The 23014-nt window shown below is 60.2% G+C and overlaps 1 protein-coding gene across 1 annotated transcript in view; it reads right to left on the reverse strand.

The window, feature by feature from the left end:
* Positions 1 to 23014, reverse strand: part of CIT (citron rho-interacting serine/threonine kinase) — a 168524-nt gene that overhangs the window by 89707 nt on the left and 55803 nt on the right. The window contains exons 8-9 of the mRNA XM_055147097.1: positions 12186 to 12336; positions 11207 to 11390 (exon numbers count right to left, since the gene is read on the reverse strand). Coding sequence (XP_055003072.1) covers positions 11207 to 11390; positions 12186 to 12336 — 335 coding nt within the window. The remainder of the gene's footprint in view (positions 1 to 11206; positions 11391 to 12185; positions 12337 to 23014) is intronic.

Genomic DNA, 23014 nt, shown 5'->3' on the forward strand with positions numbered 1-23014 from the left:
ACCGCGTTTTCTTAAAGTCGGCAGGTTGGGCCTGCAGAGCTCCTGATAGGCCAATCTCTCAGCGGTTCGGACAAAACGGAAAACTGCAGTTTCCCCCCATGTCTTTAATCCACCTAAATGCAAAAGAGGAATTGGGGGGGGGGGGGAAGCAAGGCATGGAACAACTTAGGATTCTTTGTTTTTTGGGTCACACCCAGTGATGCACAGAGGTTACTCTTGGCTCTGCACTCAGGAATTACCCCTGGCGGTGCTTGGGGGAACCATATGGGTTGCTAGGAATCGAACCCGGGTTGGCCACATGCAAGGCAAATACCCTACCCGCTGTGCTATTGCTCCAGCCCCTGTAATTCTTTTATTTATTTATTTATTTATTGGTAACACCCCATATGGGATGCTGGGAATTGAACCCGGGTTGGCCACATGCAAAGCAAATGTTTTCCCTGCTGTGCTATCACTCCAGCCCCTACTTAGGATTCTTGATCTCAAAGAGAATCTTGCAGCCTAAGGGGCTGTGCCAGGGGCACTCTCCGCACATAGGGAGCGGCTGAGATGACCCGGGAAACTGAGTGATCCCTCTTCTTCCTCAGGAGGCAGCAGGCCGAGCTGCTCAGCGACGCCACCAGCACCCAGATTCCAAGGCATGGATATTCTGGAGATAGCCCAGGATGGATACTTGAAGCTAAAACAAGGGGTGCAAAATTAGCTCAGCGGAGGGCCCTGCCTTAATTGTGGCCAACGGTACTAAAAATATACGGCATTGCAGGCTTTGATAGGGCGGGGGAAAAAAAAAAGAAGAAAAGAAAAAAGAAAAAAAGAAAACAACTCATCAGCACTCTGTTCCAAAAATACATTGGCTTTTAAGATCACGCATTCTGAAATTTATGAACTAACTTCATAAACCCACTTTAAAAACACACCGAGGTGTCCACAGCGAACACCGGGAGAATCCAAAAGAACGCTCTTCTACCGAGTTTCTGCTAGCGAGTCTGGGGACGCCCCCGCCCCCACTCCCACCCTCGCCTCTCCCCAGCAGTGGTCTCCGGCTGAACCCGCCCTTTCGCGTTGGGCTGATCAACGTGTCACTCAAAAGTCATTAGTAACAGCACAGGTTCCCACGTGACTTCTCAAAGGGCCCCCTGAGCTCGGAGGCCTTTCTTGGCGGGTGGATCTGGCTCTGCTCCTCTCCCAGGTGGCAGCAACACCCACACGGACCCTCCTCCCTCCCCTCCAATGCCTGCTGACCCCACTGCTGACCCCCACCTGCTGACCCACGCCAGTCGGAGGGGCCCTTCGTAAGTACGGAGCCAGAAGGTCCAACTCGCAGTCCTGCAGACGCTTCCTTCTCGCGCCCGGCTGCAATTGGAGACAGATCACCCGGGGTCCCCCCTCACCTCAGCTCTGCTGGCCCCGACACACCTCCTGTTCACTGGCCACCCCCTGGCCTCGGGGCTGCCCTGCAGTGTTCCCCCCACTCCCAGAGCCCCCCTCCAGTTCCGTTTCTTCAGAGCCCTTGCCAGCCATCTGAAACGCCCGTATTTATGAACCCGTTTATCCTCTGCTGACATGCAAGCATGCACCCCACACCCCAAAACGCCCCCTTCTGGAGGGCAACACCTTTATCTTTCTCACCACAAGGCCTGGGACAATATATGTGTGCGTGAACGAACGAATGAACGAATGAATGAATGAATGAATGAATGAATGAATGAATGAACAAACGAAACCTTCCAGTTCTCTGCCCCAGAAGAGAGGACCACCCCTTAGGACCCTCAGCTCTAAGCCGCAGAGCGCGAGAGAAAATGCCCAAACTCGCTGGGCGGCTGCTTAGCACCACCTGGTCCCAGGACACCGCGGGGAGCAACTGCCCTGGGGGTAGCCCCTGGCCACGGGCAGGTGCAGCCCCAAGAGCACATGAATAAGCACGTGCAGGGCGGGCGCCCGGCACGGGTTCCGTGGGCAGGTGTTGGGACCTCGGGGCCGGGGACAGCGCCTGCCTCAGGGGCTGCTTCCGGAAGGTGCGCGCTGAACCAACGCCTCCCGGGCGCCCCTCAGAGTGGAGACGGAGCTGGGGACGGGCGGCCGTCTGTCGGCTCCCTGCGTGGAGGCCGACTCTCTCCACGGGCAGAAACCCACGAGATGTTCTTCCTCGAGTGGAGGGGGCGGGGGGCAAGGAGCGTCAGAAGCACCTGAGGCCCGTCACGGTCCCTAAGTGCCAGTGGCAGAAAAGAGCCCAGGTCCTGCCCCACCAAGTGAGGCACCCTTGGGGACCCCCGGCTCTACCCCCCCATATCGAGGCACCCCCAGGGGCGCCCCTTTATGCCAGGGGCTCGTGGCTATGAGAATGCTTCCAGCACCCAGCCGGAGAGGGAGGCGCCCAGCCCTGGGCCCAGCTTTGATCCCCAAGTCAGGACTTTGAAAACGCAGGTGGCCGCCGCAGAAGCAAGAACTCAAGAACTCGGGGCTCAGCCCCGGTGAGGCCAGAGCCCGGGGGGAGGCAGCGTGCTCAGCCCTCACGGGCGGGGCCGGGGAACTGGAGAAGCCGCGGGCGTGCCTCGCGCTCCCTCCCCTCACCTGCGAGACAGCGGGTGCCGCTGGGGTTCGGGGCGCGGGTCTGCAGCGGCAGCTCTCTCGCCCTCTACACAGGCTGGGACGGCAGCGCCGGGCAAGGGCCCTGACCACCGGTGTGAGGCCGGAGGGGAGCCAGGACAGGGCCCCCTTTAGGACCGAGACTCAGCAGGCCTCAGTCTCAGCTTCCCCATCAGAAAGCCCCGACTTCTCAGAAACAGTATCACCCTGGGCAGATAAACCGCCCCGTGGGGGCGGCCCATCAGAGCAGGGGCGCGGGCAGTGGCGCCCAGCCAAGGAGAGAGGCCGAGGGAGCGGAGTCACAGGGTGGAGTCACAGGGCGGGACTGGGACCAGGAGTAGGAAACACGGTCCCTGGAGTGGGGACTGGGAACATATTGCCAGTTCATATGGAAACATATTGCCAGTTCCTGGGAAAATGCTATTATGTAACCAAACCCCAAACCCTATAGAAGCTGCTCAGAATTCGCAGCCGGGGTCCTTGTCGAGGCTCCACTGCGTTGGATGAGGCTCGGACCCTGGCTCAAGCTAGCGATAAAGGGGCCTTGCGCTTGCAGCCTTTGGAGTCTGGTCAAGGTGCGAGCGAAACTCCCTTCCTTCCCCGGACATCACAGCAGCGGCTGGCGGCTACCGCAGCGTTGGGTCTAAGATCTGTTACAACCCGCAAGGCCCCTAGAAAACAGTTTCACCTCGCGGGGCCTCAGGGGGGCTTGTCTGTGAAATGAGGGTCACGCGCGCGTTAGCATCCAGAGTCGCAGGGAAACTGTGAGAAATGCGATTGAGCCCTCGGCCTAGCTCCGAGCACTCAGGCAGTCCTTCATCGTGGCCAGGGGCCAGGAGCACTGTCTGGCCGGCAGGGGAGGAGCTGGGCCCATCCCTGGCTACTTTTTCCAAGGCAACCGAGGCTCATGAGAGGCTGGCCAGCAGGGGGCGCTGTTTCGGGCCTGCGGCGGGGGTGGGGCTGAGGCAGGGACTCTTTCCCCAATGAGCCCGGGCCCAGGGGACAAGGAGTAGTTGGGACTGAAAGGCAGGTTGGGTCTGAGCAGGCCAGAACCCCCAGACCGTTAATCCTGGGCCCTGCGAGGGCTCTGCAAGGCCGTGCCAGGGAGTGACACTGAGCCAGAGAGGGGCTCGGGCCTGTGCTCGGGAAGGAGGCGTCCATCTGCACAGAGGAGCCATTGAGTCAGAAACTAGAGGCTGGGGCTGGAGCGACAGCAGAGCGGGGAGGGCGTTTGCCCTGCACACGGCCCACCCGGGTTCGATTCCCAGCATCCCATAGGGTCCCCTGAGCACCGCCAGGAGTAATTCCTGAGTGCAGAGCCAGGAGTAACCCTGAGCATCGCCGGGTGTGACCCAAAAAGCAAGCGAGAGAGAGAGACAGAGAGAGGGTGGGGAGAGAGGGAGGAAGAGGGAGGGAGAGAGGGAGAAAGAGGGAGGGAGAGAGGGAGGGAGAGGGAGGAAGAGGGAGGGAGAGGGAGGGAGAGAGAGAAAGAGGGAGGGAGAAAGAGAGGAGGAGAGAGAGAGGGAAGGAGAGAGAGGGAGAGAAAGGGAGGGAGAGAGGGAGAGAAAGAGGGAAAGAGGGGGGGAGAGAGAGGGAGAGAGTTGGAGAGAGAAAGGGAGAGAGAGGGAGGGAGAGAGAGAGGAGGAGAGAGAGGGAAGGAGAGAGAGGGAGAGAAAGGGAGGGAGAGAGGGAGAGAAAGAGGGAAAGAGGGGGAGAGAGAGAGGGAGAGAGAGTTGGAGAGAGAAAGGGAGAGAGAGGGAGGGAGAGAGAGAAGGAGAGAGAGAGAGGGAGAGAGAGGAGGGAGAGAGAGAAGGAGGGAGAGAGAGGGAGAGAGAGGAGAGAGAGGGAGAGAGAGGGAGAGAGAGGGGGGAGAGAGGGGGAGAGAGAGAGGGAGGGAGAGAGAGGGAGAGGGAGAGAGAGAGAGAGAGATGGGAAGGGAGGCTGCTCCTTAGGAAGCGTGAGAAGCCGGCAGGGGGGGAGAGGGCCGGCAGAGAAGGAGGCCACGTCTTGGCCTGTGCAGGGGAGCACCCAGCAGCATTTACTCAATTACTGTCTCCCCGGGGACTGAGGTGGCCGTGCCAACTAGCACGTGTGGGCCAGCAGGAAAACCACCCCTCGCCCCCCTGGGGCCCCCTCGGCAGGACCGGGCCTGGCAGTTGGGATTGGCTCTCCTGAAGGTACCTTTAAGACAGAGGAGAAGGCGGGAGTGCTCCGTCTAAATCGAGCACAGAGGGAAGCGAGGGGAACAAGATGTGCCTGACGAGAGGAGGGAAGGAGCCAGAGAGAGCCGGAGACCAGGCAGGCGCGTGCCAGAGCTCTGGGCCCGCAGCGGGCCCCTGGGTGCGGTGGGCAAGAGCTGCGGCCCCCAGACTCGTCTGGGGGGGTGGAGGAGAGACAGACAGCCCCAAGCCCCAGGCAAGGCCTCGGTACTGGCTTTCTCCTAAGGAAAGAGAAAACAGAACAGAGGCAGAGCGTGCTGTGGTAAGGCTCTGGGGGTGCCTTGGGCTGCGTGTGGAAAGGGAAGTTGTTGGGGTGTTTGTTTTTACTTGCGGGGGGATGGCGGGCCGCACCCAGCAGTGCTCAGGGTTCGCTCCTGGCTCTCGGCTCAGGGGAACATCCGGGTTGCCAGGATCAGACCAGGTCAGCTCTGTGCAAGGAGGGAGCCCTTCCCGCTGGCCGGCTGCGCCAGCCCCGGGACAACTTTTAAAGCAAGATCCCGGTCCCCCTCCCAAGTAAACAGAGGAAGTTGGACCGAGTGTGAGCCCCCCACGCTCCCCAGAAACACGCCCGCTCGGGACCGGGGTCAGGATGCAGCTGCAAGCACAAAGCGAGGATCTGAGAGAGGGACTGCAGGGCCGCCCACAGATGGACGGCTTCGGTCACAGGAAGGATTCAGATCAACGATCCGCCAAGTACTCACTGGGCAACTTGGATCTGATCAGCTGCGAGGATGGGGAAGAACAAGACCCAAGCACTTCCCTTCACCTCCATGCTTCCCAGCTAGCAGTTAGGATGCCTGCGGAGTGCTAACATGATCAGGCTCACATATGAACACTCACAGGCATGCACACATGCATGCACACCCCACACATGTGCACAGGTACTCACACATGCACACACCATGCACACATGCACCAGACATGCACACATCACATGCACACATGGGCACACACGCACATACTATACACATGCATGCACACATCACACACATGCAATACTCATGCACACACTACACATGCACAATTGCACACACATGTGCACACCACACAATGCACACACATGCGTGCACACACCACACACATGCACACACTCGCATGCACACGTGCACCAGACATGCACACACATGTGTACACAGCACACACATGTGCACACATATGAACATACCACACATGCACAGTGAACATATGCAAGACACATGCACACACCACACACGCACACATCACACACATGTGTGCAAACACACACGCAACACACATGCACTCATTCACAATACCACACATGTACACACCCATGCACACACCACACGCATGCACACACCACATGCACATACACTCACACACATGCATGCACACTCACACATTATAGGCATGCGCACACTACACTCACTCTCATACCACACACAGGCACACTCACAACCACAATCAAATAAACACACCACACATACACATATGCACACCACCACTCACACACAACCACATATGCACATATGCATGCACACACCATACACACAAGCACTCCCACACAAATACACTCACACTACTCACATATGCACACACCCCACATACACACACTCGTACCACATGCACACTCACACCACATTCACGGACACATCACATGCAGACACTCATACCGTACACTCACATATGCATGCACACACCCACACACACACACACACACATGCACACATCACACACATGCTTGTAGGCACTCACACACATGCACACTCACAACACACACGCACCGGGTAAGAATCTTACTGAGAAGAGGGAGCCATCAGAGAGAGGCGAGAGCTGCACAGACACCTACTGGCCAGAGCTGCAGAGCTGGAAAACAGCACCGCTCTCGCCCGCCGGCAGCTCCCACCCGCGGGCTCTTCTGCTGCTCATCTTGCCGGACAGAGCCCGGGAACCCCACACGGGTTTCCAATTTTGCTCCCTCTGTGACATGGACCTTTGGGGGCAGAGCGGCTGCAGCTAAGAGACCGCCCAGCTTCAGGACTCAGTCCCCTCGCCTGGGGAAGGGACATGAGGAGGGGCCCTTGCGGGGGCAGTTCGCATGAGCTCATGTGGGTTTAGGGCTGGGGTCTGCGCCGGGTGCCGAGCTGGGGCCCTGGAGAGACGGGTGTTCTCGCCCTCCCCACCTGAACTCCATCCCTTTCCACCCAGACCCACTGTCTTCAGCTGAGAAGGATCGTGCAGGAGGTCAGCCCCACCCCTGTGTTCACTGAGGCCTCTCCCTGTCCTGCACCCCAGAGAAACGAGGACGAAGGGGACCCAGTCCGTCCTTGGAGGTCACACACCACTGGGGAGAGCTGCCTCTCGACATGCTGGGTGGTGTCCCCCCAGGCCCCGAGGGATTCGCCCTGTACTGAGACGTTCCGTGTCACGGGGTCTTCGGGTTGTGCGGGTGGGTGCTCAGGCTTGTTCCCCTTGCTGGGAAGAAGGCCCAGCCCACTCCACCCCACAACCCAAACTTTGGGTGTCTGGCCACTGCTGGTTAACGTGCGTGGTTGGTCCGGAGGGTTGAGCGTCTCTGGCAGAAAATTCCCGGGGCGCGGGAGGGCGGGGCTGTGGGGCTGGCATGACTCTGGGTCACTGGATCATTGCTAGATCCTTCCCCTGTGCTCCCAGCACAGAGAAGAGGCTCCAGGGCACAGCCAGACCTGGTGTCGGCAATCACAAATACCAGAGTGGGCGGGTGAGACTTTCTCCTGGTGCCGGGCACGAGACCAGGATGCGCCTGAGACAATTCGGTTGGTCTGGAGCAATAGGACAGCAGGAAAGAGTTCTCGCCTTGCATGTGGCCAACCCAGGTTCAGTCCCCACCCCCCACCACCACGACCCCCCAAGCACCCCCTCCAGGAGTGATCCCTGAGTGCAGAGCCAGGAGTCATCCCTGAGCACTGCCGAGTGGTGTGCTGGCCCCCATCCTACTCCGACACCCCCCCCCAAAAAAAATTCCTACGTTCAAAAGAAGAGAGAAAGAAGAGCCCCTGCTAAATAAAAAAATTTTTAAATTTCAAGCCTCGGCAGATCAAGTCCCCCTAGGCGCCTCCCCCAAGGCAGCCAAATTCTCCAAAAGCACAAAGGCGCGCGTGTCAGACGACAGGACGGGGCACACAGGGAGACCAGCTGCCGCCCTCCGTCTGGAGCCGGGGCGAGGGCTCAGGCGGTGCCGCGGGCGAGCAGCGCCAGAGGGACTCCAGGAAGCGTGCCCCGTGCAGACAGGGGAGGGAGGAGAGCAGGGATCGATTTTATTTTTAAACCTTTCGCACGCGGGTTCCTGTTACTACCCTACTATTGTATGATTCAAGCAGCGGCTCCGAGGAACACCCTGGCACGCGGCTTTGGTGCCAGCGACGCTGAAGGAGGAGAGCGAGGCGCCAGGCACATGCCTCCAGCACGAACTCCGTCACCATGATTTCCCCCCCCGCCCCCACCCCCAGCGACAGCCCACACTGGGCCCGAGCATCCCTCTAGCTCCCTCCAACCCGGCCGCCGGGAGCTCCCACTCCACCCCCGGGCACAGAGCGCCGGGATCAAACAGCTCAGGAGACCCAGAGAGTGAAGCCCCCGAAATCTGGCTTCAGAGCTAGCTTGGTGGGGGGGGGGGCGGAAAGACAGTCCGGGAGTGAGGCGCTTGCCGTGCACACAGCCAAGCTGGGTTCGGTCCCTGGCACCACGTCTGGCTCTCCCAGGCACCAGCCAGAGAGACGGGTGAGCAGTTAGCCAGGAGCACCACCAGATGTGGCCCCCAAACAGACAAAAAGCCCGGGGCCCCTCGACAAAACTGCAAGCAAGCACCGCAACTGGAGAAATCCTTGTGGCCAGGGCACCCCCTGGAAACTCCTCGCTTGCCCGGCTCCACCTCTGAGCCCCCAACGTTCGGTTCCTGGGTGAGAGCAGGGGGTCAGCTGGCCCGGGGCAGCACTGCCTGTCCGGGAGGTGTGAGATGGGCTGTGCCACAGAGAGTCACCGAAATGGTGAGAGTGGTGGCGGGGTGGGGGGTGGGTGGGGGAAACACAGGGTCCCAGGGGCAACCCCGGCCCCCCGCCCCCACCTCCACCTGTGTGTGGCGAGCACTCGGCCAGCAGGGCAGGCGCTCCGGAGCCATGTGGGCACGTGGTCAGAATCCGGCAAGTACATCCAGGGTCACCTGGACGGCCAACAGGTGGGGAGACGCGCGCGAGGACTCCGCGGGGTCCACCCCGCAGGCCGAAGAGCTGAGGCCCAGAGTGAGGTCACAGCAGGAGACACGAAGCACGGGGAGCCAAGGGCAGGGGCGATGGGGAAGGCACCCGGCCCCCCAAGGGCCAGCCTCCCGGGGAGAAACGCACGGTCTTGTCTGCACGGGCTGGTTTTTCCTCCCCGTGTTGTTACTGTGGGTTTTTGTTTTTTTTTTCTTAAAAAAACAGGAATCTTCCTAAGCATTCTGTAGGGGCGGGAGAAGACACCGACGCCTGCTCTGAACCAGAGCTAGGGCTCGGACTACCAAGGGGACGTAGCCCGTGTTCACGTGTGGCAAGCAGAATGAACACGGTCTGAGCGGAGGGTCACGAGGACATGAAATCACCCGGTACATGTTGAGGGTTTGGGCCTTACTGCTGCCTTGCCCCTGCCAGAGCTCCCTCAAACAAGCTTCTGCAAAAAGCAGGGGAAAAGGGCAAAAAAAAAAAAAAAAAAAGGGCAATTACAGTCATCACAGAAAATAGGCAATTAATCACAGACGGCTTCGGATGAACTGGGGTGCCTAAGACCCCCCCCCACCACCACCATCCTGCCTCAGGCCCCCCAAATTAAATCCCCCCACGTCCTCTCGGGCTTGCCAGACCCCCGAGCCAGCGGCCCTTCCGAGCAGCCTGTCCTTCCCAGCCAGAACCAGAACTCTCCTTCCTGTCCAGTGAGGTCACCCCCGTGACCTTCAGGGTGCTGCGCGTGTCCAGGTAGGGCTGCCCGCTCGCCATCCCTCCACCCTGCCTCCCCCCCCCCCACCTTCTGCCCTGCTCCTCGGAGCCCGAATCCAAACCCCCAGCTCTTCTGGGCCTGCTCAAATCTGGCCAATGGCACATTCAACAGCTCGGACGCTTTCTGCCTCCCCTCCCCCCCAGCTGCCCCCCCCCTCCGTCGCCGTGGGGGCTGCAGAGCACTCGAGCCAGCCAGGCACCCACCGGCAAGCCGGCCCATGCCCCAGCCCGAGTGGGGACCCGAATCCCAGGGAGGGGCAGAGAGGGAGAACCACCTCAGTGCCTTCGGGACCCAGTTCCCCAGTCAGCCCAAAATCCTCTGAGGAAGCTTCCCGGCCAGAGCCCCCGGGGGGGACACCGACCGTCCAGGGACCTGCACCAGCTCCCCTCCAGCTGCCGCCTCGGGGCCAGCACGGCAAACTGGGGGCGAGCGAGCACTGCCGGGGAGAAAATGAAATCCGCCTGAGTGGGCAACAACGACCCACTAGCCGGCACTTTCCCCAGAGCCCCCCCCCCCCATCGAGGGGGGCTCCACCCGAGCACCGGGGACCTCCCGGCACAGACCGGGGACAGGGCAAGACCCTGGCTTGCCTTCGCGGAGAATTCCTGGGGGCCAGGACCCTCCGGATTCAAGTGGCGAGCCACCGCGCTTCTCCCGGCTTCCGTCGGGAAGGGAGCAAGCCGGCCGGCCGGGGGCCCGCGGGGGCATTCAGACGTCCACTTCTAGCCCCCCCCCCCCGCACCCCCGCCATGAAGCCGAGTTTCTGTGAATCAATGACTCGGCTCCATCCTACTCTCCCAGTGGCTCACGGGGACGGGGCTCGGCTGCCACGTCCCCGATCCTGCAGCAGACTTCGAGCGGCTCCAGGCACCGGCTCCCGGCTCCAGCCCCCGGGAGCTTGGCTCGGCCCCGGTGAGAAGCTCCGAGGAGTCCTCTCGGCACAGCCACGAGAGCGACCACCACCCACCTGAGAGCTAGACGGACGCCCGGCCGGACAGTCTGCCCTCCCCCCTGCCCCGGGGCTCCTCGGCCAGGCAGCTGCCCACCTGCTCTGCCCGCTGCCGCTCCCACCCCTGCCCCGGCCCCCGGCCAGCCCCAAGCAGGGGACTGGCACCCCGCACGGAAAACTAACCCAAAGTACCCAGGTGCCGATCACGACGCTGCGGACGGGGAGAGGCACCGTCAGCACAGCAGCCGGGGGACAGTCCGAGCCCAGCCACGCGCAAACAGGTAAACTGCTCTCCGGATGCAGGCGGACGAGCGGCTCCCCCCACCACCACCACAATCCACCCCCCCGCCGCCCCCCTTCCACCCCGCACCAACCCCTCCCCCCACCCCCACCGCCACCGCCACCCGCCACCCGCCACCCGCCACCTTTGGGCTCTGCACGCTTGGCCTCGATGCAGGTCCCTTCCAAAGTCAAAATGAGCACTTACTCAGATCGACCGAGAACCCCCAGCGCCCTGCTGTAGGAGAAGCCCAGGAACGGCAGTCCCGCGCCCGAGAAGCCGGAGGGGCTCAGCTGGCTCGCAGAGGATGGAACCCACGAATTCTTCTCTGGTTCATCAAAATTGGAGGTGTCATCATCAGACTTGAGGGTGGGAACGAAGGGGGGAGGAGCTGGTTAAAGAAAAACAAGAAAGGGGGGGAGGAGGGCAATTCAGCGGGCTCCAAACACTGTTGCGGAGGGGAGGAAAAAAAAAACCCGGCTCTCTCTCTCTCTCTCTCTCTCTCTCTTTCCTCTCTCTCATCCGCGCTCCCGGTGGCACTGCAGCTCCTGCTCTCAGTCTCCTCACACAGGCAGCCCCAGCCTCCCGGGCTGGTACAGCAACAAGAGCTTAACCCCTTCCCTGCCAACATGGCCACCACCCCGCAGCCAGGCTGCCTGCCCGGTGAGGGGGCGGAGGGGAGGGGGCGGGGGTGGGGGGGCCGGGGGAGAAACTCAGACAGGTCTCCGAGTGGGGGGGGGCCGAGGAGAGCTCTCGGGGGCCCTGGCGGAGGCCCGGCTGCTGGCCCTGCCACCTCCGAGGGCTTCGACGGGGCCGGCGTGCCTGATGACCTCCACCTCTTCCCTCCCTCTCCGGAGACAGGTCTAAACGATTCCCGTTTCATGCAGGTCACTGACTGAGACGCCACGGGACCGGGGGACGTTCCGTGGCAGGGCAGGGGCAGCCAGGAGCGGGAGGGGGACGGAAGGGGTTGGAGAGGCGGCAGGTAACTCGGCAGGCTGAGCTCCCGGGGAGCAGGAGGGATTTTTACCCACTTTTTTTTTTTTTTTAAGTTCCTTCTCCCTCCTCCCCCGGCTCCATCCTGCCCTCGGAAACCACCGCAGTTTCATCAGCATAATGAGACGCCGGGCGAATAAAGTTCTCTCCCCGCGGAGGCCGTCTGCGCCCCTGCGGGAAGCACCCCTACCTCGGTCAGGCGCGACTCCCGGCCAGGGGCGGCGCACGCTGGCTCCGCTGCCCGCAGCCCCACTAAGCTCCCGCGGGCGGCCAGCGCTGCACACTTGCCCGTCACCAGTGGGCTGCCCGCTGTCGCCGTGGGCTCCCGGGGCTGCAGCCGGCCAGGAGCGGCGTTACCATGGCTGCGGGCCGAGGCAGCCGCGGCGGCGGGAGAGCCGGAGGGGCCGAGCGCGCGCCGGCGACCTGGCGACCCAGCGAGCCGGGCATCACCAGCCCCGCAGTGCAGGCTGCGAGCGCCCCACGCCGCCGTGCATGCCCGGCCGTAACCCCACCTGGCCGCCTGCGTGGCGGGGGCCAATGCTGATCTGAGCGACAGAGCATGAGTCACTGCCGGGGAGCTCTCCAGAGCGCCCCCTAGGACAGCGGCACAGCCACTCCGGGCCAGAGGTCTTTTATTTATTTATTTATTTTTTTGGCTTTAACTCTTTGTTTTCCTGTTTTCTGGGCAAAGCTGAGCACCAGCACTCGGAGCGGCAGTCTGGCTGGCTGCTTCGTCAAGAAGATGCCCAAACGACTGGGATGTTTCTTTTCAAAGTTGCCCCATGACAACAACATCACGGGACGTGAGCGGGAAGGAAGGGTGCGGGGGAAGGCTGGGGGGTGGGGGGCCGGACGAGGGGGAGGACCAGGAATGGCTCCTGCAAAGTGGCAGAGAACGTTCTCAGAGCTTCAGGGGCAGGGACTCGGGTGAGGCAGGACGAAGCCAGGGAAAATGGACCCCCGTTTCCCCACATACACCTCGCTAAGTATCAGCCAACCCCTGAGCTCACAGGGGAATGCAAATCTTCCGTGAGCATCAGAACCGGTCGCTCAATACTTGCAAGATGGGCCAACCGGGAGGAAAAATGACACTGACTGCTTCAGCCACAGCCGTGCGGGCTCCCCACACGGGCTCACTCCGAGCCGACTCCCGTCTCCCGTGCCGCCGACTCTTGTCAAGCAAACAAACAAAACACTTCCTTCCCGTGGAAATCACATTCATTTCCAGAACGACCAAGCACAAGAGACATGTTCCCTCCCCCGGAATGAGAGAAACCCCGTAGCCCGGGGAAACGCTTGGCGCAGCCCTGGCCAACGCAGAGCAGGGTTTGGGCGCCTTGACGGCACGTCCTCCGGGAGCTGACAGGGCAGGTCCAGACGTTCCTCAAAGGGTAATGGAGAGGGGTTACCCTCGGACTGAGTTACCCAGGGGTGGTCTTGCCCCGGGGTCACACAGGCAAGGCAAGTGGGACCAAGGCAGCTCAGTCCCAACCCCGGCAGCTCAGCCGGGGTGAGGTGTGAACAGAGAAATCTGATCATGTGCTAGGACAGTTCTTAGCGGCTAGAAACACCATAAGGATGACCTGTGATGGAAGAGGAGGAGGAGGAGGAGGAGGAGGAAGAAGAAGAAAAGGAGGGAGACTTCGGACAGGAAAGGCGCATCAGGAGGGCCCTGCGGGGCCGGACAGCCGCAGAATCTGCACCAGCTGTTCTTCCCTCTGCCCGGCGCAGATGCCTCCCCTGGATGCCGGGTTAATCACCGTGTTCCGTTCCCAGCCCAAGTTTAATTCCCTTTCCACTATATACTAATTTATCTGCAGGAGCCTGAAATAGCATTCCATTCCTTGCCGAGGACTATGATTAATGTAGGGGTAGGAGCCACCCTCCGTGGAACGAAGCTGATTGAGAAAATCCCCACTGTAGCATAAGGCTCAGGAAGGCTCCGTCACACAAACCTGGGCCGTGGGGGTCAAGGTCTGCAAGCGGGCCGGACAATCAACTGTCAGTGAAAGGCGGGGAAAAGCCACTGCGAAAAAGAAAAATCACAGAAGAGAGGCCAGGAAGATGGGACAGCGGGGAGGGCATTTGCCTTGCATGCGGCCAACCTGGGTTTGAACCCCGGCATCCCATAGGGTCCCCCAAGTGCCACCAGGAGTGATTCCTGAGGGCAGAGCCAGGTGGAACCCCTGATCACTGACAGGTGTGCCCCCCACCCCCCAACCACAAAAGAAAAAAAAAAAAGAAACCAGAGCAGTAACCAGCGAGAGGTTTAGTAGACAGTGTGCAAAGAGAGGGAATAAGCGACCAGAGAGGAGGCGCGGAGTGAAGAGAAGGGCTGGCCGGGGAGAGGGCCAAGGCTCCGGTGGGAGAGGGATGCCCCGTGCAGGGCTCTTGGTGGGACGGCAGAAGATTGGCAACTCAGACTGGCACCTCAGGTAGAGTCTTTGCACTTGCATCGCCCTGCACGGCGTGGGAACTGCCAGCCATAAACTCTGTCACGCTGGCCCTAAGTCAGAAACCAGAGGGGAACTGATGGGCACTTCCACAGCCCACAAATAACTCTCCCTCTCTTCTCTCTCTCTCTCTCTCTCTCTCTCTCTCTCTCTCTCTCTCTCTCTCTCTCTCCCTCCCTCCCTCCCTCCCTCCCTCCCTCCTCTCTCCTGTCTCTCTCTCCTTCACCCCCCACCCCGAGACCCAGAGGGTGCAGAGAGCCAGCTCACAGCCTGGACGCCGTACACTAGCGGATGGTGTGCAACTTGGCCCGGCCTCAGGACTGTCTATGGCAGGACGGTCTGGGGGTTGGCGGCTCCCTTTGAGAGAAGCATCCCTCTCTGGCGCCTCGCGAGCGATACTGAGTCGCCGGGTCTACCTACGCCACTGACGAGCTCAAGGCAGCTGAGAACATGGCTTCAGGAGCGATAGCACAGCGGGGAGGGTGTTTGCCTTGCACACGGCTGACCTGGGTTCGATCCCCAGCATCCCATATATATAGTCCCCTGAGCACCGCCAGGAGTAATTCCAGGATCAGAGCCAGGAGGAACCCTGAGCATCGCTGGGTGTGACCCAAAAAACCAAAAGAGAGAGAGAGAGAGAGAGAGAGAGAGAGAGAGAGAGAGAGAGAGAGAGAGAGAGAATGAGAATACAGCTTCATGCCCAGTGCACAGTAGGCGCGCGTAAATGGAACAACTGGCAAATGGTCCCTGAACGGGGCTCAGCGAGCACAGCCAAGGCTGTGAAGGGTCTGAGCGAAACGAAGAGGTTGTAGAAGCGGAAACAGTTTTGTCTAAAACATACGTTTTGGGGGATTTTTTGTTTTGTTTTGCTTTTCTGTGCCACACCCAGTGGTGCTCAGGGGACCACACAGGGTGCTGAGGGTGGAACCCGGGTAAGCTGCATGCACTGGCAAGCACCTCACCCACTGTGCCATTGCTCCGGCCCTGGCTAGTGAGTGTTTGCGTTAACACTGCGGGGCTAATCTTTACTATAAATCATCATCTCCTCACCAACCCCCCCAAAGCCACCACATTCAATGACGACAAAGGCCGAGTCTCTGTCCCTCGGTGTCCCTGCCAGCCGGGCCTGGAGGTCCCGTCAGAGGACCCGTCCCAGTGGCGGGGGCTCTAGTAAGCAACTTCTTAAGGAACCCACCCGCACTCCCACTACAAGACAGAGGCAGAACAAGGCTATCGGAAGCAGGAAGCTATTTTAAGAGCTGTTGTTAGCTCCTCTCTCTTCTATAAGTTCTTTTTTATAAATCCTCACGTGCATCAGACACTTGGGAATGGACCTGGGGTGGGGGTGGGGGGGTTCATGCTGACAGTTACGGAAAACAAACATGAAGAAGCCAAGGGATGCCCCTCCTCTGTCCAAACATGCCCCTCTGAGCACCAGGTGCCTGACACCACCTTCATTTCCCAGCACACCGATCCAATTCCAAAATCAGGGAACCGTTTCCAACTTGGGGGCGGGGAAGGGGGAGGGCTGTAAGGCTGGCTGTCTGCCTTCACCATGGAACACGCTCCTTTTTTTTTTTTGGTTTTTGGTTTTTGGGTCACACCTGGCGATGCTCAGGGGTTCCTCCTGGCTCTGCACTCAGGAATTACCCCTGGCGGTGCTCAGGGGACCCTATGGGATGCTGGGATTTGAACCCGGGTCGGCCGCGTGCAAGGCAAACGCCCTACCCGCTGTGCTATCACTCCAGCCCCCGGAACAAGCTCCTTGAGGGGAGAGGTCATAGGGCTTCCCTCCCCCCTACATGCCGAAACCTCAAACACCTCCGAGCTGCCCTGGCCAAACTTGTCCGGTTTGGGTTCTGCCGTTCGGACAGTGCTCAGGGCTACTCCTGGCTCAGGACGTGGTGGGGGGGGGGTGTCCCTGGCACGTGCCGGGGGCAGCGCGCCATGCTGGTGACCAAGCCCCGCCTCCTGCCTGCAGAGCAGGTGCTCTGGCCCCCCCGTGCCCGCTCCCCAGCCCACCGGGTTTCACGTAATGAAACGAGCCCCAGACAAGGACCTGTGACAGAGGGTCACCCCAGGCCGCTCCAGGAGACCCAGAGTGCCCAAAGGAGCCGTGAAGAACTGACCGGCAGAGCACAGAGCCCGGGGCGGGACCCACATCGGGCCCCCAGCACCCCTCATCACAGAGGAGCTTCCCGGCGGCAGCGCCACCCGTGGCCCCCGGCAACACCGAGCGGACGCGCTCGCTCTCCAGGTGGCAATGCCACAACCAAGCGTCACTGCAGCCAAGCGCGGGGCACTCCCGGCCCTGACGGCAGAAGCAGCACAGAGGGAGGAGGGGGCGCAGGAGGCGAGGGACCGGCCCTGGGCGCCAAGGACCCAGCCCCGGGCCCCACCCCAGGCACAAGCTCCCGAAAGCATCATCACTCATGGTGTGGGGGCTCCCCAGCTACCCCAGGACCTTGCATTGAACCTAGGACCCCGGTGTCTAAGAACTGCTGGGAGGGGGCCCCAGGCCACTCGAGCTCACTTTGGAGCCCCCCACTTGATGTAAGGAGCCAGGGCCGGGCCTGGTTCCCCTCCGTGTCAAACACACTCTCGCTTCTTCCTCCTGACCGGGGGCTCACACGGCTAGAAAGAAGCAAACGGAGGGAGAGAACGGAGCGCGGAACTGAACTGACGCGCGGGGCGTCCTGCTCAAACCCAGAGGAGGAAGAAGCAAAAACCTCCGCAGCTCCGCAATTACTGGCACGAGGGAGGGAGAATTACCACGCCAGGGAAGAGGGTGCTTCTGCCTCGAGCACTCGGGTTTGAGAGGCTGAGAAGAAAGCAGGTGTGGGGCGGGGGCGGGGAGAGGGGGTTGCAGGTGGGCCTCAGGGAGGCTGGGCGGCTTCCTGCAGGAAAGCGCAGAGATGAGGAAGTCTCGAGAGGGGAGGAGTGCTTCTCCAGACAGGGCCAGAGCCCGAGGCAGGCCAGGCGCGCTGTGGGGGTATGGCAGGGGCGGCGGGGGACCCGGTGCCGGACTGACACGGGGATGATCAGAGGTTTAGAGCGCGGGGGACCCGGTGCCGGACTGACACGGGGATGATCGGAGGTTCAGAGCGCGGGCCGGCGTCTGTCGGAGACTGATTCCGTCACTGCAAGAGTGATGGCTGTAAGACCTCTCGGGACAAGTGACAAATTCCATCCTCGGGACCAGATAACAGAAACCGAGGGGCTGCAGATTAGCGGGAGTCTGTGAAAGGAAGTGGGGAAAGGTGACAGCCGGGGCCAGAGGGACAACTCTGGCAGGGGAGCGCGCGACTACAGGAGGAAGTGGACGCGTGGAAAGAGCGAGTGAGCCAGCTCTGGCGCTCTCCCTCCCAGGAGCCCAGCCGGTGGCCATCAGCGAATAAAGTGAGTCCCCCACCTGCGCGATCAGCCCCTGGGAACTGAGTGAATCCCCCGGGGGGGTCTCAGGCAGGTCCCCAGCACCCGACCCCCCAGGCAGGACACCCAGGAATGGCTGTCCAGACAACCCCACTATGTAAGGAGGAAGACGAGTCAGACCCACGCCGACAATTTAATAAGTTACAATGTGTCCCGGAGGGCAGAGAGAGAGAGAGAGACAGAGACAGAGAGACAGAGAGGAGAGAAGAGAGTGATAGAGAGAGAAAGACAGAGAGAGAGAGAGAGAGACACAGAGAGAGAGACAGAGGAGAGACAGAGAGAGGAGAGACAGAGAGACAGAGACAGAGACAGAGAGAGAGAGGAGAAAGAGAGAGAGAGAGAGAGAGAGAGAGAGAGAGAAAGAGAGAGAGAGAGAGAGAGAGAGAGGCAGGCAGCCAAGCCTGGACCACCCCCTGGCCCTGCATGCAGTCCCCTGAGCACCGCCAGAAGTGATCCCTGAGCACAAAGTCCGAAGAAAGCCCTGAGCACAGCTGGGTGTCACCCAAAATCCCCAAACAAAAGAATTATCCCATTTCTTTGCATCAAAAACTCATTTAAAAAAGAAGACCACTTCAGGGCACTGTGGCTTCGGGTGATGGTCGCCTTGTCGAAAGGCATCTTCAAAGTCCGAGAGCAAGGTCGGCTACGGGGCTGAAGCACCTTCCTCCGCCCGCCCGTCGGAGCCGGGCCCGGCTGCCGGAACACGTGCGGGCTCCGTCCTTCGGCGGGCGCCAGTCTTGACAGAGCTGGACGCAGCGGACGAATCTCGTCCTTCTCAAACACCGGGTGCAGGGCTTGAGAGACAGCACAGCAGGTAGGCGGATAAGCCTGACCTGCAGCTGACGCGGGTTCAATCCTTGATACTAGGGTCCCCCGAGCCCCTCCAAGGTGTGATTCCTGATTGCAGAGCCAGAAGTGACTCCTGAGCACTGCAGGTCCCCGTACTCACTGCCCGTGTCCGTTCTCTGTTTGGAAGGGTGGCTAAGTCTGCGAGAGCCCTGGGTCAAAGGCTCCCGAGCACTCGTCTTGCTAAAAATAAACTGGGTACTTTCATTTCTTTCTTTATTTTCGTTATTGAATGTAGGAGTACCGCTATTTATTCAGCCACTGTTTAAACTGACTGAAGTGGGCATGAACTCCAAATTCTTTTTTAATTTTTTACTGAATATCCACGAGATATTCAATGTCCATTAAATAACCGTTAAAAGCTGCTCATGAAAAAATAAATAAATAAATAAAAGCTGCTCATGATTAGGTTTCAGTCAGTTTCAGTCACACAATGATGCAACATCCATCCCTCCACCAGTGTACATTTCCTGCCACCAATGTCCCCCATTTCCCTCCCCCAACCCCCAGCCTCCTCCTCCTCCCTCTGTGGCAGGCACTTTGCTTCTCTCTCTCTCTCTCTCTCTCTCTCTCTCTCTCTCTCTCTCTCTCTCTCTCTCTCTCCCTTTTGTGCACTAGGGTTTGCAATACAGGTACTAAGAGGCCATCATGTTTGTTCGGGGCATCAATTTTTTTTTTTTTTGCTTTTTGGGTCACACCCGGCGATGCACAGGGGTTACTCCTGGCTCTGCACTCAGGAATTACCCCTGGCCGTGCTCAGGGGACCATATGGGATGCTGGGAATCAAACCTGGGTTGGCCGAGTGCAAGGCAAATGCTCTACCCGCTGTGCTATCGCTCCAGCATCAGTATTTTTCTCGGGACGGAAAGGCTAGGGTAGCTTTTAAACTGGGTGGCGGCTTTGGGGTGTGGGCGTGACTGCTGAGGTTCGGGTCTCCTTCATCCCCACCCCCATCGTCAGTTCCGCCCGAATGAGCATAAACCCGAATGAGCATAAACGCCCCCCCCACTTGGTCCGTGGAAGGCCGGGCCCCGAATCGAGCCCCTGATGGTCAATGTCACCGTCAAACTTTGGCCAAGTTGTCCCCATGCTCCCTCGGCTGTAGGGGGCTGGCCGCGAAGTGCAAACGTCAGGGCTGGGAGCCCCGATCAAGGGCTCTGACAAACTCACGCCCACCCCGCGGCGGGCGCCCACTCGCCAGAAAGCCCCGGGAACCGCGTTCTCGAGCAGCATCTCTGCAGGGCCCGACACAGCCGTCACTCGGGGCCCGGCATGAAAGGTGAGCCTGGTCCTCCCGGCCACGGGGGCGCCTGGACGGGGCGCCCACGAGGAGAGCCCTCGGGTCCTGCCCGAGCCAAGTGTCCGGGATACTGTCACGGGACAGAGGCCCTTGCTTCTCCGCTCCCTTTCGCTCCGGCCCCAGGGACCCGAGCGGCCCAAGTCCGTCCCCTCTGAGTCTGACAGGAACCAGTTTGTATTTACCTGGGGCCCTGCCTTCATTTCCTTTCCTGATCCTCCCTTTGCCGAAAATTCTACATTGATGTATTTTTAGCCTTTTCATATTGCAATTATCTCTAAAATAAGCTATCTCATCTTATCTGGGGAGGGGGGAGTGACTGCATATTTTTCACATCTTTGGATGTCGTTTCTAAATTCAGACGAGAGGCAGGGAAAGCCTGTAATCCTAATTCATGAACATTTTAGCTCTTTTTAGTCTCTTTTCTCCTCCTCTCAATCACTCGCTCTCAGAACAGTCCCTACGAGACACATAAATATTCACCTGCACGTCCCTCAAGAGCCACTGACTGCCTCTCTCCGAGGCTCCTTCCTAAGCCGGCACAGGCAGAGCCGGCAGCTGCCCGTCTAGTGCCTCCTGGCTGCGCCGTCCGTATGAGGGCAGCCCCCACCTTTGTGTTTCCTGGGATTTGAGCGGTGCTCCGGGGCCTCCCAACAGTGCTCAGGAGTCCACGCGGTGCTGGGGAGAGAACCTGGGTCTCCAGCGTGCACGGCAAGTGCTCAGCCCTCTGAGCGGTCTCCCTCCCGCCCCACCCGCCTCTTTCCACCTTCCTCTGTCCCTCATGGGGTTCGCCCAGTGCTGAGTGCAGCTCCTCTTCCTCACTGCCTCCTGCCCTGGGGTGACTGAGCAGGGGCTGCACCGGAGACAGGTTCAAGGACACAACAAAACCTACCGACATCCTCTCTCTCTCCTCTCTGTCTCTGTCTCTGTCTCTCTGTCTCTCTCTCTGTCTCTCTCTCTCTCTCTGCCTTCCGGGACAGATTGTAACTTATTAAATTGTCAGAGTGAATTAATAAAAGAATTTAAAAAAAAATTTAAAAAAATAAATTGTCAGAGTGGGTCTGACTCGTCTTCCTCCTTACACAGTGGGGTTGTCTGGACAGCCATTCCTGGGTGTCCTGCCGGGGGGGTCGGGTGCTGGGGACCAGCCTGAGACCCCCGGGGGGTTCACTCAGTTCCTAGGGGCTGATCGCCCAGGAAACAAAACCGCCACTAGGTGTGACAGACCTGAATACAGTGGCTGGCGTGGAACCTCTCCCTCCTCCTCTGTCTCCGTCTTTCTCTCGCCCCCTCGCTCCCTCTCCCCCCTTTCTCTGTCTCTCTCTTCTCTCTCTGTCTCTGTCTCTCCCTTTCTCTCTATCTCTCTCTCTGTCTCTCTCTCCCCCACCCCCACTCTCTGAGCAAGACTCAGGGCTCCTCCGGGCTCTGCACTCAGGAATCACTCCCGGCGGTACGCAGAGGGCCCTGTGGGATGCCGGAGATCAAACCTAGGCTGGCTGCGTGCGAGGCCAGCACCGTCCTGGCTGTCCTATCGGTTCCTGTCCCACGGACTGACGCTCCTTCACCAACACTAGCCTCCCTGGAGGAGAGCTGCCAGTGGGTGCCGCGGAGCGACTCCCTGCATGGAAGCGTAGTGAGTGCACGGGCAGGCAGGATCCACACACTCCCTCCTCCATGCTGCGGCAACCCCAGAATCAGGCACTTGCAGCTGCTCGCTGTCCACTCGGAGCCAGGGAGAAAATCACAATCAGGAGCCACAGAAAGGGCCCATCGTCGGTTCTCAGCGCCACTGAGTCACCACCGGCTGGACCCTGCCGACAGCCTGGGCCTGGAAGCTCAGGAGAATCTCGACGGGAGCCTTTCCGAGAACAGTGCAAGCCGGAGCGGAGGGAGAAGGCCCGCGTCCTTAGTCGCGGCAGGACGCGTTCCCGAGAGCCCCAGCCACGGTGTGGCAGGAAATCGTCCACGAGCCCATTCACACTCCGCCCCGCTCACTCCTGAGACGTGCGGCCGTGGGGAGGAGGGGCCGGCTGGCAGGCTGTTGGCATCATTACGCCTCTGGGGGATGAACCTGGAAAAGGCTGGCAGTCCCGGGCGGCAAGGCGTTCCCACTGACAGAAGCGGACGCAGGGGGCAGCAAAGGTCTCACTCATTGACACCTGCTCAACCCCAAGGCATCAATGAGGCGTTCGGGGGTGGGGGGGCTTCCAGAATAGCAGGTGTGGCCCCTCGGCCTCCTGTCCCCTATCTGAACCTCCGTCTGCCGCTAGGAGAGCAGGCTTACATCAGGACAACCTCGAGCAGAGGGAACTTCACTTCACAGCCCACTGGGGAGGCGGGGCCGGGAGGTGGGGCCTGGCAGGGAGCAGGCCTGGCTCTCCTGTGAGAGGGGTGGGACCTGGGCTTTAGAGTATCTTTTTTGTTTTATTTTGGGTTTTTTTCTTTTTTTTTGCTTTTTGGGTCACACCCGGCAATGCACAGGGGTCACTCCTGGCTCATGCACTCAGGAATCACCCCTGGCGGTGCTCAGAGGACCCTATGGGATGCTGGGAATCGAACCCGGGTCGGCCGCGTGCAAGGCAAACGCCCTCCCCGCTGTGCTATCACTCCAGCCCACGGCCTTTAGAGTTTCTGAGAGTCTCGTGAACCAGGTGAGACTCTGGGCCAGGAGACGTTGCCCAGGGCAGCCCAGGGGCAGGAAGTGGGTGGAGGGACACAGACGCCCCCCCCCCCCCCCCCCCCCCGCCGCCCCGGCGTCAAAGGCCCAGGCACGTCCCAGCGGCTCCCCGAGCCTCTCCCTAGTCTGGCAGTCGAGAACGTGCCCAGACCCTTCTTAAGTTGCTTGTCTGTGCCCTTCCAGGACCACCCTTTGGGATAAGAGTTTCAGAAGATCATCCCCTGCGGTGCTAAGCGGTACGTCCTTGCCTTGGTTACGAGAAGGGAAAGAACTAGGGGCGAGACAGCAGGAAGGCCAAGGGTGCTTCCTTCCGT

Source organism: Sorex araneus, chromosome 9 (assembly GCF_027595985.1).
Source record: "Sorex araneus isolate mSorAra2 chromosome 9, mSorAra2.pri, whole genome shotgun sequence".
In the NCBI taxonomy this organism is placed as follows: domain Eukaryota; kingdom Metazoa; phylum Chordata; class Mammalia; order Eulipotyphla; family Soricidae; genus Sorex; species Sorex araneus.